A 20,698-nucleotide genomic window follows, 5' to 3' on the forward strand; every position below is an offset into this window, starting at 1 on the left:
CAAACAAACGAAAGAAAGAAAGAAAGAAAGAACGCTTGCAAAGGCCATTTTTAGTAGCACTTGAAGGTCTTAATCCTGCTTGGGGGAACCTGGGCTCCCCAGATTCGTGGTTGCTGATGGCCGAGTAGGTGAGTAGGGGCATCTGATCCACACCGACGTTCAAATTGGGACCGACCTCTACTGGGACCCCACAAGGCAGGGCCAAGCCCAGCCGGGCAAGGGGGACGCCCGAGGAACACTCACTTGGCGTGGTTGGTCTGCCACAGGAGCAGTGGCCTGGTGGACTCCGAGTGCCAGGGCAGGGCCGGCTGCTCCTCCTTGGAGTAGGTGAAGAGCAGGTGGCCCCGGTGGCCGTTGCGGGCCCTCTCCTCTTCCGTCAGCTTCTGCTGGTTCTGCTCCATGGCAGGCAGCAGCCGGTTCTAGAGGACACAACAGGCAGGGGAGATGTACAAGTAGATAGAACCGCCCCTTCTCCACTCCCTTGACAATGCCCGGGGGAGATGAGGAGGAGACCCGGCTCACAAGTGCACACATCGCTCTACGTGCTCTCGAATCAATCACTTTCACTGCTCTTGAAGCAATCCACAGCATTGCACACTTTCCTTTGTTGGTAAGCACAGAAAGCAGTGTACACGCTGCAGTGAAACGCCCATGTGGAAACATTTCCCACCAGATTCAGCGGCAGATATTAAGGTGCAGCATTACACTGCTCGCGGGACTCTCCTTTCCAAAGCCCTGCAATGTCGTTTTTAAGGAAATAAGTTGAACTATGGCGGCGTATTCCTTTTACAATGACCTTCACTCATTGGTGACTTTTGATGATCGAACTTCACCAATCCCTGCCACTTAAAATGATGATGAAAGTCCTGATTGAAAGCAACTGTATGCACCAGCTTCCCCACTTGATGCCAGAGCTGTAACAAAATGCACTACATCTTTACAAAGGGACTCGGGTGTCGTCAAATTGTCAGGCTATCACCAAAAGCCACAGCTTACAATTTGACAACAGATCCCCTCTGCAGGGCCATAAAAATGAATGCAGATAGTTCTTGCCTCTAACAAACCAACACTGAAACTGGCTTACCTCGTCTATGAACGGAATGAGAACAACAGCTTCCCAGTCATGCTGTTTCCCGTTCAAGTCCGTGGCAAAGTCCTTTGGGTAGTAGTCCAAGATGGGAGATGATTCGCACTCCATGAGATCCTAAGAAAAACGACAGAGCACCAACACTGAGGTAGCACATCTAGGCAGTGCAAGACTGATGGCCGCTGGCTAGGACAAGCTCAAAAACCCGCTACGTAGTTCCCAAAGCTGGTGTGCGGACAAGGACAGGGTCACATGACCAATAGGTGACATGAACCAGCTCCAATGAACCATTCAATCCAATTTTCCAGACACATGGTCCATATGTTGCGCAGACAACTAGCCAAACAAACCACCCTATTTGTGAATACAGTATAGCCCACATATAGCGAACCCGCTTTTAACGAAATACAGTAGTGGCTATAACGAACAAATCTTCATTTTCCGTCACCATTTGAATACATAAATTTTGTGTCCAGATATAGTGAAAAGCAGATATAACGAACTGATTTCCGTTTCCCAATGTGTTCATTATAAGTGGGCTCGACTGTAGCTATAAATTAAGCTGAAAATTGAGCCCTTCATATGGCTCAGCATTGTGCTGAAGCAGCTCAAAAAGGCCTGGCGAACTTGCCTCCTACACAGAACAGGTGTAAGGAAAGATAGTAAAACATTCAAACTGCGAAGGCTGCAAGAATCCTACTAGGTGCCAACTATTTGGGAAGACGAAGTAGGCATGGCGAAAAAATATCCGAAGCTGCAGCTGATAGCCAAGCCCCACCAAGCTATGTATAGTCTCCCCCACCCCCACCTGGTAGGCGCTGGGCACGAGGCTCTTGCTGGCAGCCGGGAGGATGGCCATGAGCTGCTGGAAGGGCAGGAACGGCTTGCCCATGTCAAAGGACATGTCCAGGTTCTGGAAGTCCCGGATGTCCGAGATGTACGGCGAGTAGTGGTGCGGGTAATACCTGTCGCACAGGCAGAAAGGGGGAACACTGTGGTTACCTTACCACCCAAGAGACGCGGGGGCGGTAAGCTGACAATGCGACTTCCCTTAATCTGGCAGGCTTATACCCTCCAGTTGGTTGCACTGATTATGAAGTTTAACGCGCCGACGCTACAAAGGCAATGAGGTGTGCCAAGTGGAGGGCGCTGGATTAATTTTGACCACCTGGGGATCTTTAACCTGCACTGAAATCTTGAACTTTCACTTTTCACCTAAATCAGAAAAGCGGCCCCCGTGGCCGGGAGTCGAACCAGCATCCTTAGGCTCAGCAGCACAATGCCTTAGCCAATGAGCCACCATGGCAGGTTTATATTCTCCAATACTTGTGCAACTGCTCAGGAGGTTGCACACGACGAAACAACACAGACCTAGTTTTGGGACGTGCAAGTATTCTCATTTTCAACAAATATTATCATTTTCGACCACAATTTATTAACTCAGTTTGAGGTATGAATTGCTAATATGTAGTTGAATACAGTCAAACATTGATGTAACGAACTTCGATGTAAAAAAACCCCTGACAAGATGAAAAAAAAAATTTTTTCTTTTAACTTTAAGTGATGTATATTGCTATGTATTTTTAACCTCTACATAATGACGTCCAGTTTGCTGAAAGTTCAATGTAATGAAGTTCCATGGACAATTCCGCACGAACTTGTGGTTCCCAAAGTAGATTTCAAGAAGCCCAAGCGCTAAAATGGACTCGCAATAATGCATAATGCATAATAATTACGCAAAGTTTGTACCACAAAGCAAAACAAAGCCTTACAAACGCAGCACCGAACGGATCACGAGGACAACTTGTGCAGGTTTACCCATCTTCATCTTGCAAGTTGAATGGTATGTAAATAACAGTTGGATCTGCTCAACCATAGCAAAGATAAGTTTTGACAGCTAATACTACGCCAATTTCACTTTGGCGAAACAATAACTTCAATCAAGAAATTTTACATAAATCTTTAAGCATGCATCGACTTCACTCATTTCCACAGCAACAACTCCCTCGCCGCCACCAACAGGTTCTGCCTTTCCAGGCTCGCGGGGCCGGGCTTTCAGTTCAGACCACCACACTTCTTTCGGATGCAAGGAGCACTATACTCACCAGTTCCAGGACTGGACCCCGTTGTAGTAGTAATGCAGGTTCCACTGGATGGCCCGCACATAGCCGTGAGCTTGCTCCTGCATCACTTCCCTGAAAGAGGCACGGCTTGCATCACCCCTCACCCTCTTTCCACCCTCCAGTGTTGCTTGTTTGAGGAGGAGGAGGAGGGGGCAGCTCACTTGTTGACATCCTTGTACTCCAGCTTGTTGACATAGTAGTCGCGCTTGTGCTGGCGAAACTCCATCTCCAAGAGCCCCTCCGTTTCCTCGTCACTGTCGTAGTCGGGAATGTCCAGGTGCTGAAACTTGTCCAGGAGGCCTGCGAGAAAACGACACCACTGACGCCTCTAGCGGACGAACTGGCCGGAACAGCAAGACAAGTGGCGGATGTAATCACTAACGGCAAGTGCAGGCAGGAAATGCGATTACAACACCACTTGCTGTTCCTTCTTAGCAGAAGCGAGGGTCAGGGTTACCTGAGAGTGCCTCTTACGAGGACCTCCCGCTGGTACGATGTTTAGCTAACGCAACAATAATTAAGAAACCAGTGTGGCTCGAATCATTGTGAGGCCTGTCATTATACCTAAGCCTACCATTGCCCCTGAAGAAGAAAGTGTATGACAGCTCCATTCTACCAGTACTCACCTACGGGGCAGAAACTTGGAGGCTCACTAAGAGGGTTCAACTTAACGGAAGATGACAGGTGTAACATTAAGGGACAAGAAGAGATACGAGTGGGTCAGGCAACAAACGCGTGCTAAGGACATATTAGTGGAAATTAAGACGAAGAAATAGGTGTGGGAAGTGCATGTAATGCGGAGGCAAGATAACCATTGGTCATTAAGGGTAACAGAGTGGATCCCTAGACAAGGCAAGCGTGGCAGGGGGCGACGAAAGTTAGATGGGCAGATGAGATAAAGGGGATACATTGGTCGCAGTTAGCACAGGACCGGGATAATTGGAGATCCATGGGAGAGGCCTTTGCCCTGCAGTGGGTGTAGATAGGCTGCTGCTGCTGCTGATGCTGAAGCATCATGGAGTGCGCATGCCACAGAGGTCACGCCTTGAATTCCAGCCCCAGCTCGCAAGCACTCGAGGCTTGACAGATTGACAGAACCCCTCCCCACCACCCTGACAACCAGCAAGGTGAGGCCTGTGATGCTTTGGCAGGACAATGCTAAGGCAGCAGGTTTAAAAGGTGCACACAGCTTACGATGCTCCAGAAACAAATCTTTCAAAACCCAAGCTTACGCAGTTCATCGGGATCCCGGGCCTTCTCTTTCTCGGCCGGTGGCGACCCGTTCTGCTTCTTCACAATGCCATTTGGAGCTTCAGCATGCTCCCTTTTCGACTGCAGGAACTTCTGGTCCGCCTGGACGTCGGAGAACTTTTCGTAGTCAAACTGAAACGGAAGGTTGACATGTCAGGCCATTCAAAGACATGAAAACGAACGGGGTACGTATGGGGGCAACTCAAGCCAGTACAGGGAGAGCAAACAGTACCTGAGACAATCTTTCCAGGAATTTTTCAAACCTGTCCAGGTTGAGCTTACCGCTCTCATTGATGTAACCTGCAAACAAATAAATTGTTACAGGCACAGGAAGAAAAAAAAAAAGGACAGGAATGCCCCAGATTTAACAGGCTAGTGTGTACTCCCAATCCCACACAACATACTGCGTCTCTGAAGACTTGCCTGCAAGCTACAAAAAAAGTGTTTGAATTTTGAAAACTCTGCCTTCTACAACTTGTTACCCTATTCTAGATATTATGAGTGGTATTTTCACCCCAGAGAGTTATTATTTTTAGCATAACAACGCTTCCAAAGAGGCACGCTTGCACGAAACACGTGTTTGAGCTAGAACTGTTTACTAACTGGTTTTTCAAGGCAAAATGAGGCAGCTGCCCCTGCCCTATCATGTAGCACCTGAGGGAAACTGAAAAATGCAACTAGGTACTACATCAACACGTTGTTTTTTGTAGCGTAAGCTACACTGGCCGAGGTTGAGCAGTTTCGCATGTGCTGTGAAGGGCCGTTCGGCGCGAGCACAAAAGACATTGGATTGGATTGACTTGGATTAAATTTGGATTGGATTAAAGTGGATTTGGTTGGATTGTGTTGCGTCATAGTCGCGGCAGACGCACTGGCGCCGGCGCATGCCCAGGTGTGTGCCTCAATTGCGCAGTAGCCAGGTCTGACGCTGCATCGGAGCCGCTTGATAGCCGTTTTGCGTGGCTCGTGAAGAGCCGTGCTGAGCATGCGCGAGGAGCAGTGCCTGGACAGGACTGGACTGGACTGGACTGGACTGGACTGGATAAGACTGAATTGGACTGGACTGAACTGGATTGCTGAACCTTAGCTCACGCTACGTATATCCTGGCATTGCAGAGCTAAGCCACTACTAATTTTTTTCTGCTTTTTTTTTTTGCCATTACTACCACAATGGCCTCTATACTGCCATGGTTGTTTTTAAGTGGTATTTCAACTGTTTTTACTGTTATTACTACTATTATCCAGTACCATTAACCACGAGCTTCAAGTTGCCCAAAGCTTGCTGTGACCATGGTGAGTGTTAGTCCTAAACAAATGCCTGAGATAGCATTTTCACAGAGAAAAACATCCCAAAAACAAGCCGAAACTTCATGCCCTGAAAGTTGCCCTTCAAGGCATCAAGGGTGACGTCGCGTAGCTAAAAAAAAAATGGATGGGAATGAAAATTGCAAGAAGCAGTATTATGCACGAGCCACAAACATGTAAAACAAAGGTAGAACCTGTGAATAACGTGCTAGCAGGTGATGACTTGCTGCAGTAATGATTACGAGAAGAAACTGCAACTGAAGGTGACCAAAGAAACAGCGGATTTTACATTAATCTTCAATCTACCAAAATATCTTCTTCTTTCTTCTTTTTTGACCAGCAGAAAGAAGGGTCAAAGATTAATCAAGAAAACATTTGCCGCCTCGATAAGCACAAGATTGCAAGACTTCCCTTCCCAAAACTTTTATGCCGAAGAATTAGGGACACTAAAATTTAAAAACAGGCACTGGCTGAATTTAGCGGCACATTACACTGCCATAAATACAAATATACCACTCACAGCGGTGACAGTCGTTTATTAACACAGAAAATGTGAAAAGCATGCGTGAAAATTGATGCCGCCACCACACATCTTTCTGCATCACGATTTAAGACGTCACGAATCACTAATGGTGAAACAGGATTGGCAGAACATGCCCCGGCTTATTCTGAACAAAACAGCAAGGTAGGGCTCGCGAATGTAACCTAAATGCATGTAGAAGCCTCCGCCGAGTGTGTTCTCTAAAAAGAGCTAAATTCAACTCAAAAACATCATAAAACAGACTGTCTCTCTATCAGAAGTTGCAAAATTTGTTTCAGTCTTGATTTCGATGAAACACTTTCGCTTCAGCGAGCACAGTCAAATTATTCATGCGAGCGAACACAAGGTCTATTCTCTTTTTTCACAGCCACCATTTGTGTACTACACAAACACCAGCAGCAGAAAAGGCCACAGCACGAAAGGTGCATAACCACTCCTGCTGCTACCCTTTTTTTTTTCTGATCACTATGCTGGCCAATTGTGTGACTGTTCTCTACACGATCTCCTAGGTGGTAGCCCCGCACTGTTGGCGCTTCTCGGAGGTGGTGTGTTCTTTAAGCGGAAAAAATGCCGAATGGAAACAAGAGAGAGAAAGGCTCACCCTTGAGGGTGGGCAGCACATCGATGTAGGCCTTGTACAGGATGGGCAGTGCATTGTGGGCAATGTGCAGGTTGGGCAGGTGGGGGATGAAGTCGTTGCCCACCAGGAAGCACATGAGCACCCAGTCATCTATGATGCTCTCCAGGTTGAACTCAAAGGGCAGGGGCTCCTGCATGAGGTGGGAGAGAGAAAGATCAGTGCTTTCTTATTACAAGGCACTCTACTTAACCCTGTTGCTGTCATTGACGTACCGGTACGTTCTCCATTGTGCGTTCAAAAATTCGCGTCATAGCGCAAAGCTGGCGGCACGCCCGGACTGTTTGCGCCATCTGTCGAATCTTTCTAGTAGCTCGTATTTTCACTTGCAAGCTCTCTGACGACGGTGTATTGAAGAGTATGGAGCGACCACGCCCACTCTTCGTTGCTGGGGCCATGGTCGCTCTGCACGCTGTACTGTGTCAGGATGAGTAACCATGCAGCACGTGTGCGATAACCGGTACAAGCATTACTGTGTCATTCGCAACGAGTTTCTAGGTTTTTGTTTTTTTTTAAATCTATTCCCATGTCTGCTATGGCGTGCCAGGTTAGCTCAGTGCGCCATTCCTCTCCAGTAGACGGAAACATGACTCAATCACGTCTTTCACTTGCTCGCCGCGCCCTCACTTGCCACTGTCAGCAGCAAACGAGGTTCTTGTATCAATGTTGTATCCCCTTTTTACCTCTACCTGCCATCATTATTTCGCAACGTGTCAATTCTGTGCGATGTGCAAGCTGCTGAAAACGCTCCCTCCATGCGTGCGGTTACTTCCGGATGGCTGACCGTGTGGGGTTTTCGACTACGGACAGGAGCAATGGTTCTTCTGATTCCGATCTGAATACAAGCTGAGCTCGGATTCGCATTCTGAAAGTTTCTCACCCGAGGAAGGGGTGTCAAATCACTGTGCACCTTCCCTGATATTCCGGAAACCAATCCGACACTGGGAGATGTCACGGCCAGAAACACTCAACAGTGAAAGGGTTGAGAAAAAACCAAGAGCGCACTCACCTTCACCGCCTGAAACTCCAGCTCAAGGTACTCTCGGAGTAGGGATAAGTGCAGGAGGTGGAACGTGATCTCTTCTGGCACATTTAACCTGAAGGGAACGAGAAGAAAGTGATTGGGTGGGCTTGCCACAGGGGCCACAACTTTCACAAGAAGCCAGAGATGTAGGCGAACATCCAGCACTAGGATTGGCAAACAATGAGCGCAGCACGTGCAGGCATGCACACCCCGCACGCTACCCTTACTTGGTGTTATTCCAAATTATCTTTTCATGCCAGTGAATCAGGCATAAATCCAAATAGGGTCATTTTAAAGGGACACTGAAGTGATATGTAAACATTGCGGGATTACTAGCGCAAATTGTAGTCTGGAGTCCCCAGGACATGTTTCGACCACTCTGGGCGCGTTTACGCGATTTTATTTAGTAGAAAAATTAATTCGAAAATGCTGTCCTCCTCTCTTTACGCTCGCCCATTGCCCATTTTCTGTTGCGTTTTTGTGCGACGTCGGGAGGAGCCGAGCTCGCAATTGGCTGCGCTACTGCACGGCTCCTCGGCCTTCAGACAGAGTCAGTCGGCCCAGCGTTTCGTCCGCCGGCCGCCGACGGGTCGTCGCAATTCGTTCGCTCAGTTGAAACAAAGCCAGGACACGTTTGTGAATGGAAGAATGTGCCTTTCTTTACTCGGTTAGTTTGTACACTGTACCTAGCTCCAAGTCAAGGTCGCTTCACACAAGCGCTGCACAAGCGCACATGCGACGCTTCGCTGACTGGTACGCCAGTAGGAAAATATAGGGCCTCTTGAAGGCGGGAGAAGAGTCAGCGAAGTTTATATAGGTACTAAATAAATAAAATCAACTGATATGTTTACCGGACAGCGTAAAACTAGGATGCGGGAAGCACTTTTTTGCACTGGGCGAACAAGCACAGCGGCCAGCAGCACGACTACGCATCTGCGAACGCTTTTCCGTCTAAGAAATGCAATTGCTAGGTGTGAGATATTGTGGAAACTTGGGGGATGCTTACTGCAAGAGCGCAAAACAACAAATAGTTGTCAAAGCTGCTTGGAATGCTAAAACTAAATAAAAGTGTAAACTGGTTATACATTATATACCTTATATTTCCAAGGATAAACCCGCTCGCCCGTGGCCGAGTGGTTTGGAGTGCTAGGTGTGCCAGCGCAAGTGTTTTGCAAGTCACAAGTTCGAATCCCCGCAGGTACGTACTTTTTTTTTTTTATAAGTTAACTTTTTCGTTTTCCGCCAATGTTTTCTATACTGAGTTCACCTTTTTTTGGGCTGCAACGTTCATTGCTCCACGAACTAGTTCACAGAACGCGCGCAGGCTGGCACTGGCGCGCTAGCGGGTTCTCGTTGGCGTGCTGTTGCCATAAGCACCGACTGCTTGCGGGCAGTGGGCACAGGCCAGAATCAACAGACCCTTGGCCTGGTGCGAACCCGCTTTTTATGATACAGGCATGAGTGAAGCAAGCTCCAAATATAGGGGAAAAGCGCATGGCATTTGAGCATCTGCAGGGACGCGGAGGGCGTTCATGCACTGCGTAGGCCTCGGCTAGTGAATGCTACGATTCCAAGCCGTCCTGGGAGGCTTATCTTATGCATTTTACAGCCGACAACATGCAGAAGCGCGGTACGATGATTACTGATATATATTGAGAATGCCCATCCAACAACGCCATTGGTTGTGTTTTACAGAACCGAAACCGAAACTTGTTTGATTGCTAACCTTGGGCATCGTCCAATCACGGTGCCCCCTCCTCCCAACGTCACAGCCTTAGTTGGTGCGGCTGCCGCAAACCGCGCATGGTAGTTTTTCTTCTTTCGCGCTTTGCAAAATAATTACCGATTTGTCAACCAGATAAACGATAAAAAGTGTGCTAATTTGTGCCAGTCTACGCAGTGCAAGCAAAAACGGTAGCTTGACAAATTCACTTCAGTGTCCCTTAACACACCAAGTGCAAATGCGAGTGGTTTTTGCACTTGATGCAGGTAGTTTTCAACATTGGGTAGGTACAATAAGCTGCTAAGAACTAGTATGCCATTGTTTTGACGCCCGTTTGATAATGATGTTTTGTGTCCAGTTACATTCAGGACACGCTAAAGACTACTACACCAGAGGCTTTGCGAGAACAGTGACGTGTTTAAAGAAAAGAAACAGGAAGTGGAACGAACCTCTTCTGGCTCTGCCGTTTGCCGTACACGATTTCCTCACGAAGCAGGGCAAAATGCGGCTCGTGAGAGCAGATTCCCAGCATAATCTGGAAGGAAAGGCATAAGAATGAGTCAGCGCTGGGTTAAGAAGGAGCCTGAAGCTGCACTTAACTCTTTCGCTACCGCCGGAAAATTGACTAATTTTAGGGGTCCAAGAAAACATTTTTTTTCCTGCTAAAAAATTGGTTAGGCACTAATTGCAGGAACACAAAATGCAGATTATTTAACGGCCTTTCCAATAACACCAGTTTTTTAAAGGTTTTTATATATCATAGTTCTAAAAAAAAATCAAAATCAAAATTTTTGTCAAGTTGTCGAAAAAAGTGATAAAAAAGGAGTTGTGTTTATCAAACCACCGGTAGTAGAAAAAAATTAGAATATACATTTTGTAGGGAAACAACAGTTTGTCAGATATAAAAAAAAAAATGTTAGCATGCACGGTGCTCGTGTCATGCGGTGAAGCCCAACCTCCAATTCAAAATGTGCAATTTCGGGTGGTTTCCTGGAATAAACCTGGCGGTTTGTCATTATCAGAGGCACCAATTTGCCCCCACATAACGTAAAAACATCATGTCAATGGCTGACTTTGCATTTACAGCGAGCACAATATTTGGGACTAGCACGCGATGCGGAAAAAAACATGCATGAAGTTGAAAACGGAATGCCGTGGCTGATGCTTGTTGTCGTTCACGGTCTCTCAAAACATAAAGCTGAGCTTTATTATCATCTTCTTACTCGCAATTGTAGCCTTGCTCGCAAAAAGGAGGTACGATGAGCTACAATCGTGCCCTGCGATCTTTGGCCGAGTAGCAGTTGCGCGATAAAAAAGATCAGCACAACGAGCCTTCTCTATTGCAGCGCCACCTAACAATTTTCAAATGAAACAGTCCAAAAACTTATCGGAGACTCCATCCGAATAGACAGTTCAAACAGTTCAACTAAGCAGCAACATTAGACACCCGGATATACCCTCGCATGGAAACGAAACTGGAAGTCGAACAGCTAGCAGTGTAAGGCCGGTTTGAAGCGCTGTCCTCGGCGGAACAGATATCTGGCGACTGGGTGTGACCTTTTTGACTTGCATCTAAGTTCGTATCGCAGAAATCTGGTTAGGATGGGGGAAATCAGGAGCGCCGTGCTTTGTTCGGGGATCAGTCGCGGACGCTCCAGGCGCCATGGCATGTAGCCTTGAAGTTGGGTAACTGCATAGTAGCGCTAAATATGAATTTCGCGATGCAGAAACGAAACCGAAACTGTTGTAAACTGTTTGCAAATGGTCCTGGGGTAAGTAGAACTACCACAGTACTTAGAACAACGTGCGCAAAGGCAATAAAACTGCCTAAAACCAAAGTAGCTTTGCAACCAGGCACTGCTTGACACTTTCAGCCGATTTCTGGGATTATTACTGTCAGAGCGCGAACCTGACGATTGAAAATCGTTTGCTAGTTCCCCATTCACGCCCTGATAGCAAAAAAGCGCTGGTGCAGAGTAATTATGAGTTGCACGCATTCTTCATTGGTAACAGTGACGCACGATGACCACGCCCCTTTTCCACACCCAGGTGATTTAAAAGCGTGTCAAAAATCCCGTTTCCGTTGCAAAAATGAAAACAAAACTGATTTTGAAAGGCCATTTTCTGATCTAACTCTGAACAGCTTTACTTGTTCGAGAAACTCCTGGAACGCTATGAAAAGGCGCTCCCAAAAGTATCGATCAAATTGATCGATTTTGATAGGCGCGGTAGCGAAAGAGTTAAGTAGCACAGGCACACTTACACACATCACTGAAAATGGTCTACCTGAGCAAGAAAAAAGGAAGAAATGAGCTATTAGCTATCACAACCGGAATCACAAATCAGTCAGCATTGTAGTACATATTTTTTCAGCAAACTTTATAGGTCGTTACACTATAACAGCGCAAAAAACCGTGCACAGACAAGAAGCATCAACAAACTTGCCCAACTACTGACATCACCTCTGTTTCAAAGGTTGCCTTAAGTGTGCACGTCGATTACAATAGGTGAATGTGCTCTACCCCATTTGACCCTATTTGAAGAGGCGATTGACTTGGAGAACAACTCAGTTTTCAGGAAGGGAGGCTTGACGGTGGACTCCGTCGGCCATTCAAAGGGCATGTGAAACGCTGTGGGCACCCCATCAAGGCACGAGGAACCCATTAGGATCTCACCAGGTCAGCGTCAAGTCCATACAGGCAGTGCCTTGTATTGGGGTCGTAGCCTGGCTGGGATCGCTCAGTCCGGATGAAGTCCATCACCTTGTGCTCTCCCTCACCCGGCGTCTGTTCGCGAAAAATCGAAGGAAATTAATATACAGTCGGCAAGGCCCCTTTCTGCACATTTAACAAGCTAAATAAGGCCACGTGTGACAGCTCAATTACAACACAGTTCTTGATTCAATTTCAGGGTTTAATGTGCCGACGCAACGCAGGCGATGAGGCGCGCCGTAGTGAAGGGCCCCGGATTAGTTCTGACTACCTGGGGATCTTTAAGGGGGCAGACTGGTCTTAGAGCTATTTTTTTTATTTACCAACCAATTTTAATGAAACTGCACTACATTATAGAGTTTTTTGTGCTGATTTCAAAGCTGCCATTAAATCTTTTGTAAGTTGATTATATTTTGAGTTAATTAATGATTAATTGCCATTATTTTGGGTCACAGTTACAAAATAACCACTCCATACAGAATGGCAATTACCACGTGGCTAGGCAGACAAATGACTAAAGAATACAACATAGGAAGTACTTTTTTTTATTCAGCTATTTTTCGTCGTTTTACAACACAGGGAACTTCACTTCTCCCGTGCTCTGCCAGAAATCGCTCGCAGGTGGTGCCAATTGAACACAATAATAATTTTCCAAAGCCTCCATTTGAAAAATTTGTTTCCAACATTGTATTCTCCACACATTTCGTTATCAGAAGCAAAAGGAATTAAAGTTGTACCTGCTCTGGGTGCCAAGATATCTGAGGATGAAATGCTAGCTTTGCATTGCAAGAAAAGTGCCGTTTCACCATCGAATTCTGCGCTTACTGAGCTGTAGAGTGCACTTTAAAATGCTATTATAATATAATAACAACAAAATATGGTGCCTTTTGATGAGGAAATTTACAGACTGATAAAAAATGGCCGTGGAGGCCAAAAATGACGTTTTTGAGAAAACGCTTTTCTTGACCGTTTTTCGGCCCCAAAGACCCAACTGCCCCCTTAATGTGCGTCGAAAAATTACAACACAGTTTGTTTCCATGATCTCAGGCCTCGTAAAATTACAAAATTAAAATGGAAACAGAGCCTTGAGCAACGCATCACATCCAAAAATGGTGCAAAGAAATAAAGCACACCAAAATTGACCAGGAAGGTGTGGTCAATTCGCCAAGTGCACAAACTCAACAGGTAGCGTCCTTCAGAACTTCATAAGCATCTTGGTAAACAAACAAAAAAAAAAGACCATTACATGCGACAGCACTGCTACTTTCTGTAACACACCATGGCTAGAAGGGACTAAAAGGAAAGCAAAGAATAAGGAGAGGCCGTCAGTTCTAAAGACAGTAACCGGTTGTGTACAACCTGACGCTTTGATGCTGCTGTTGTCTCACTTCAGATCACTTTGCCACTGTCTAAAGAATGCACCTGGTACACCAAATGTGAGATTGTTTACAGGGTCAACTATCAGAGCATCTGGTGACTGGTACATGATACGATCACCCCCACCCCCCTGCCTCCTTTCCAACAAGAAATGCTCACGGGAAAACTTCGAACTTTGAAGAAGCAGATACCATGTCCCCCTCCTCCTTCCTCCAATTTCCTGTTCTTAGCTAAAACCACTTTCCCACACTTGGCTTCCCATCGATTCGCGACCCAATGCGATGTTCAATGTAAAACACAAGGGCAGCCTTTGTATGCCCTTTTGCGAGGTGGAACCCTATCGCAACCACTTCACCCTTTAAAAACAAACAGCACCATGTTTTGTCACGCTACCAGAAAGAACCCGCTTCCTTATGCCAGACAGATCCTGTCGCGGCATCAATGCTACTAGTTTCCACTGCCTTGCTGCCATGGACAGACATATGAGGCGTTTTTTTTTTTCGTTTTTTTTTTCGAAATAAGCCAGATCCAAAAACTGAAACTGAGTCGGAAAAAACTGCAGTGACAACAAAAACTCGGCAACTTTCCCCTAAAAAAGGAGTGGCCTGAAATTAGTTGAGATAATGCCCTGAAAATAAATATGCATATTGTATTTCGAATTGGAAATGAGCCAGATCCAGCTTTTTCACGCATCGAAATAAGCCAAATCCATTTGCCCAATGGAGTTTGCTTTCGGCTTGATTGCTCAGACTGTTTCAATTATTTTCGAAATTTTTTTGGCTTCTCTGAGCTGGCTTATTATGAATTCAGGCGGCAATTATGAGATCGGCAAAAGATCTCTCACCAGATGTCAACGACGAAGTAAATGGAAGAAATGAACGAAAGGATACCAAGAGATGTGAAACAATAATTTCAATTCATCTAACCTGTTCCAACAAAATAACCCTGGTTTTACTCATTTTTTTACTCCCATATTTACCATTTTAGCACTTAAAGGAGCCATGAAGAGAAAACACAAGTTTGGTTCATTCAAAAGATTGCCTCGTTAGAATCATACTGACACCACTTTTAACGTAAACTTCGCTCAAATAAGCTACATAATTAGGAAAAACGGGAATGGTCATGCGACCCACCAGCTCATTTCCCGCAACAGAACCTATGATGTCACATGAGCTAAGCTCTGCGATTGGCAGAGGCTGGCAGAAGCAGACGCAAATTAGGTAGAGCTTACAAACTAGACGAACAAGCGATTTGCGCTTAAATTTAGGGCACATTCTTTACAAAGCAATAAGAATGATGGGACAAACAGTGGAAGTTACGAAAGCACATGTAAACATGGAAGTACTGATGCGTTCTGCTGTTCGTACTGCGCACAGCATGCTTGGTTTAGCCGCACAGCACTACGGGGCTTGGGGTTGTCTCAGACGACACTGGCCGATTGACGCAAGCAACGGTGTCTTACGTGACCCCATTTGTCGAGCGAGCACTGTTTCAGGGAACGAATATTTTCTCCCAGAACAAAAACAAGCCAGGTTTAAATGCGGGCAAAAACAAACCAAACGCTTGCCACGGTATGGTGGGGCCATCTACCGTATTTACTCGCATAATCCTCGCACTTTTTTTTCGGAAAAGTCAATGCAAAGTTAGGGGTGCGAGAATTATGCGGGGGAAAAAAAATCCGGTGCACAGTGTTGCCAATTTGCCTTATGCCAATCCCGCTAAATGTAGCAGTCGTTTTTTGTATAAGTAAGCTCAGTGTTGCCAACAGCAGCTATTTCTTTTTATTTTATTATTTGCAACGTAAACAGGCTCCCGTCGATCAGCGATCATGCAATTGCCGCCTTTGCTTTCTGGCGCGCGCACTATCTCGTCGTATGTGCGTGCCCTACTCCAGTAACGCACGTTGAAGTCGGTGACGCCGAAGTGCCTGCCTGCGGCACGGTTGCCGTGTTCGATCGCGTACTCTATCGCTTTCAAGTTGAAAGCGGCAGTGTAGCTGGCGTTCTTCCCCATGGCGAAGCGGCACCAAGCACAAAACAAAAAGATCAAAAAGTTCTCAAAATGGCAGCGAGCTATCCACCATTGACGCGAGTGACTCGCTAACTGCTGCCGCTCAACGGCGCGCGACGGCGACACGACGACACTACAGCGGGCTGCGCGAACACCGCCGCACCGCACGCGAACCCCGCAAGCGAAACATGCGCGAAACCGGCTCAAGGACAGTGTGAGTAGCGTGTTAGGGCGCCTGTTAGGGAGTAGCCATGCAGGTTGTTAGGGCGCCTGGATGGCCTTGGATACACAGCGCTCTCCGCCGAACGGAGAGGCGGCGGGGGAGGGCGCGCGTTGGAGAGCGCGTGCACCATGCGGGTTTCGCGAGCAGGCAACTTTTGCCGCTGCAAAGTTGGGGGTGCGAGGATTATGCGAGGAACCAAAAAATTCAAGTTTTGGTGGCTCACATTAGGGGTGCGAGGATTACGCGAGTGCGAGGATTAGGCGAGTAAATACGGTAGGTTACGGAACGTAAAGAAACGCGGCAACAAACCAACACCGCTGTACAGGGTGGAGACAACCTTTGAACGGTCCCGTGCCGCCGCAATTGGGCCAACGGGCTCAACGCGTTATTCTTTTCGTTTCCCACGAGACCTAGCAACACGAAACAGACAATATGATTCAAACTTCTTCAGTAAACCGCGTTGCGGCGATAATTTTAGTGCGGTTTTGACACAATGACTTGCTTCGGCGGCAAGCGAGCAACCGAAAATGGCGGCGCCAGCGTATACGTGTCTCTACCCTGTACGGCGGATGCGTGAATGAAGGTACTCTAGGCTGCAGAGTGGTCGGTTCCTGTGATGTCATTTGGGACCACGAAAACGCACGATTGAGCGGGAAAATCAAAATTTTAACCTAAATTGTTTAATTTCTCAGGGAATAAAGCACCGCTTGTATGCGGACAAGCGCTGGGGGCACTATAAAACACGAAATCTTTCGAATAAAACCAACTTGCATTTTCTCTTCATGGCTCCTTTAACTAAACAGTCGCTACTTACAAGCCCTGGCATGATTTTTAATAACTCGTGGCCATAAATGTACCCTAGCTGACGTATAAAATATATCACATAATAGCTTTGACAGCATTGCATTTAGGTCCGGTAACAAACTTTCGCTTGTTTCACAAATTCGCATTAGGTGGATCTGGCTCATCTAAAAAAAAAAACGCCTCCCATAACAATGTCTATGCACACAGCTGCGGCAGCCATCCCCTTGGCCCTACAACTGGCCTCGGGTATTCATGCGTTATACAGTGTAGACCATTTATAACGTAACCACTTATAGTGAAGGACCGGATAACTTGTGGGTTTTTGTGACCACTGTTTTGCCTTCAATTGAACACAATGCATAAGCATACCGCTTAAGACGCAGTTGGCTGAAGCACAATACCGTTTATAGTGCGGTTTTTTGGTGGGTCTGCTAATTGACCGGTGCAGCCGGGAGTCGCGAGATAAAAGAAAGACGGAATCAGTTATCTGATGCCGCACGCGCTCCCTGCTTTCCTCTGAGACACAAAAATAGGCACCCTTTAGTTCAACTGTTTCCTTTGCACTCACGGGAAAACCACACTGTCCTCGTTTGACGCGCCTCAAAAAATAGCAAGCCCCCTCCACCGAACACAGGGTACGTTGTTTCTATTGGGACGTGGTGCAGATAAGCAACCACCTTCTCCCTTTCCAACAACTGGAGATAGCGAGTCGCGACGCCGCAAGTTTCCACTACCAGTACACTGTGTTGATAAGCAACCGCCTTTGGCACTGTGAACGCAAGGTGGCAGACAAAAAAATCCTGCCTGCGTTCTCATCTCGTCTCGGGACATCCGTTCAAGCCGTGCTCCCTCAAAACACAAACACAAAAGAAGTTAAAGCCTCGCTTGCGGCTTGTAAGACCGGGCAAAGCTTGTAAGAGCCTGCAGCAACGGCTGGGGTGGGGGGAAAAAAAGACAAAATAAAGACCGCGCATCTTTTTAGTAGGCCTTCGTCTGAACGATCATAACGAGGAATGATTGAAAGGTCAGTTGCGATGTGGTTGGGTTTGCGCATGTTTTGTTTACAGTGTGGTCCCACTTATAGTGCGCATTTTCACGGCTACCGTGGGACATACGTTATAAGCTGTCTAACTGTACCAGCATTGTCTTCGTCACCCAGTGAAAACTGAAACTGACAGCAGGCTTCGTAGCAAAAGCCAGTAAAAACAGCGGCTAGTCAGGGGGAGGGGAAAAGGGGTCCTGGTCACACATTGCCACAAACCTGGTGGCCCGAGAGGTACACCTTCACGTTCTGCCACAGGGGATCGGTGGAGACCTTGCAGGCCACAAACATCTTGAGGTGGGCTTGCAGCCGCGCCATGAACTCGGTCCCTGCACACACGAACATCGCTCAGTCTACGAGGCTGCACTCCCCTCCAACTGCTCCTGCCTCCACGGAATCGACATGGTTTTCCTGCACAAGGCCGCCGGGGGCATCTAACCCAGACAGAAGAAGCACCATTCGATTTCCTTCATACAAGTTCATTGAGTGCTGTGGATAAGCCAATATCTGAATTAAAGTCTGAAGTGGGGCCAGTTGGTTCATTATGAACTGAAGCAAAACAGCGCGAAAAAACGAAGGACGAGGGAGAACACACACACGAGCGCTGTTATCATCGAGCAGGTCAACACCTGGTTACAAATGCCGGCAGTGCCACCTTAACTCTTTTGGCCCTGGTGGTCTCAATTGACGCCATCACATAAAAGTTTCTCTAGCGCATAGAGAACGAAAGCAAAACTGCTAGTTTTTTGGAGAATTATTCTTCATTGATGCCTATTGCGATAAATATCACTGTTGTTTCATTTCAGTGGAGCTTTTTGCTACGAAGAAAAAGAAGCTACCGAAATGACGCCATTGAGGCTGAAAAAAAAATGGCGGTCCGAGTTATATTCCCAGGCTTGTAATCTACAAATACGTGCATTACAAAGCTGATTATTTGTTTGTGGGTTCATCTAATAATCATAAAGTTTAAGAAAATATGCAAAAGTGATGTCTCTGCTCGACAAAAAAATTTTAATTGTCAGATGTCCTGAATAATCGTCTCATTAATAAATCTGTAATTATTCGTACTACCAGCTCTATTCTTTGTTTAGGGGTTGATGGCAACCTAAAATTTAAGAAAACCCACAGAAAACATGGTTTTCCTTAAAATAAAAAAATCTGGGCTGAAAGGGTCAAAGGAACACTGAAATGAATTAGTCAGTCTGACGTGTGGCGGTGTTGGGCAGGTGAACCCATGTAATCTATTATTTGGCTATTTAGTGGAAGTCCAGAGCCTTAGTTCGTCTGTAATGGGCGACAGAAGAGAAGCCATCACACAGAGTTTGCAGCCCCCGTTTCACCACTGTAATCCCATCACACTGATTTTCAATGCATATGAATGCTATCGCAGCCTCCAAAATTTTAATTCTCACTCATTTCATAGTTCGCATCAAATTTCTGCCTGTTCAGGCACGCACTGGTTGTACAGGTGAAGTGTGCCAGCCATCTGGTAAACTGGCAATGTGGATTTCTTACATCAGCAAATCGGCAAAAAGAGTGACAGTAGGAAAGCATCACTTTCGAATGTATTTTCGTACATTTAAATGCAGGCCAATCTGACACAAAAATTCATAACATAGCAAACACATCCTAGGCTTTAATATAGCGCGGTAAATAGACAAGCCAAGGCCACAATGACGGAGGGAAAAAAAATAAACCCGAAACGGAGAAATGTACTCAAATGCATTTGTAAACCTTCCCTCACACCATTGTTGCTTCAAGCAACCATAAACTTGGGTCACAAAAAAAAAAAAAAAAAAAAGGATCATTGCTCAGCGGTCATTACCAGGCGAGATGCAATTTGAGTCGAATCTCGCCTCTGTGGGCAAAGTTTCTCCTTTTTCGATGGCCTGTTTCTCCAAGGCAGCGGCTTCCTTGGCTGACCTGCACACATGCAAGCAAAGAGTGAGACACAAGCAAGCACTCATCGCCGTTGCCTCAGATTACATAAGCCGACACTGCAGGTTACTTTGCTGCCCAGGAATCGAAATCTCAAACCAAGGTGGCACAATGCGATAAATGCTTGTTCCACAATAATTACCACTGTTACAAACTTGACTAAACGTCTCCTAGTGCAGCAAATTATCAGAACAAAGGAGTATTCCTGCAGAAAAAAAAAAAAAATCGTGCCACAACAACACCAGCGTAATTGGGCTGTGAGGCCTAGGAAATGTTACAGAAGCCTGCTAAAGAAAAGAAGTCAAAGATGAACAGTAACGATACCAGCACCTCTCCCTGCTGCTCATACACATTCACATTTGTGGTGGTGTGCAACAAGTGATTTTCACCTTCGAAACAAATAGAGATTTTGTCCGACTAGCTGCAAATCGAAGTGAACATTTAGTGCTTTCTAATAAGAATAATGAAATTTCCAATTACTCAGGCATGCCTTGGTAACCAGCCTCCAGAAAAATGTCTAGTCAAAAAGGGCTTGCAAACTTTTCTACGGCATAAAACAAATCGAGGTTATCCAACTATTTTTAGTTTTGTTGATTTTATATTTTATACACGGGCAACTTTCACCTCATGTAAGTGTTTCAGTGTAAGTGTAACGGGGGTATGTACTGTGACAAGCTGTGACTAATTGACTACCCCTGTCACACGGCAAATCTAATGTCATTCAAAGTGAATGACATTAGCTGTTAATGACATTCGGCTCGGCCGTGCGGGTCTACACGGCGAAACAAATGTCATTTGATTGTGATAGCGGTGACGATTAGCGAGCTCGCAAAACCGCAGAAATTACATTTCAAGCGCATCTAGAATGTTTTCACACGTAACATTTAAAAAAAATGTAACAA

General features: G+C 46.2%; 1 protein-coding gene across 2 annotated transcripts in view; it reads right to left on the reverse strand.

Moving 5' to 3' along the window:
• Pcm (5'-3' exoribonuclease pacman) overlaps positions 1–20,698 on the reverse strand; it is a 74,036-nt gene that overhangs the window by 49,209 nt on the left and 4,129 nt on the right. For both annotated transcript variants that reach the window (XM_077677442.1, XM_077677441.1), the window contains exons 4-16: positions 19,684–19,781; positions 18,078–18,187; positions 12,367–12,477; positions 10,141–10,226; positions 7,954–8,041; positions 6,909–7,077; positions 4,694–4,761; positions 4,443–4,593; positions 3,372–3,510; positions 3,193–3,282; positions 1,896–2,052; positions 1,085–1,204; positions 244–419 (exon numbers count right to left, since the gene is read on the reverse strand). In XM_077677442.1, the coding sequence (XP_077533568.1) occupies positions 244–419; positions 1,085–1,204; positions 1,896–2,052; positions 3,193–3,282; positions 3,372–3,510; positions 4,443–4,593; positions 4,694–4,761; positions 6,909–7,077; positions 7,954–8,041; positions 10,141–10,226; positions 12,367–12,477; positions 18,078–18,187; positions 19,684–19,781 (1,563 nt within the window). The remainder of the gene's footprint in view (positions 1–243; positions 420–1,084; positions 1,205–1,895; positions 2,053–3,192; positions 3,283–3,371; positions 3,511–4,442; positions 4,594–4,693; positions 4,762–6,908; positions 7,078–7,953; positions 8,042–10,140; positions 10,227–12,366; positions 12,478–18,077; positions 18,188–19,683; positions 19,782–20,698) is intronic.

The sequence above is a fragment of the Haemaphysalis longicornis genome, unplaced genomic scaffold (assembly GCF_048455015.1).
Source record: "Haemaphysalis longicornis isolate Haplotype H1 unplaced genomic scaffold, Haemaphysalis longicornis Haplotype H1 scaffold_7, whole genome shotgun sequence".
Classification (NCBI taxonomy): domain Eukaryota; kingdom Metazoa; phylum Arthropoda; class Arachnida; order Ixodida; family Ixodidae; genus Haemaphysalis; species Haemaphysalis longicornis.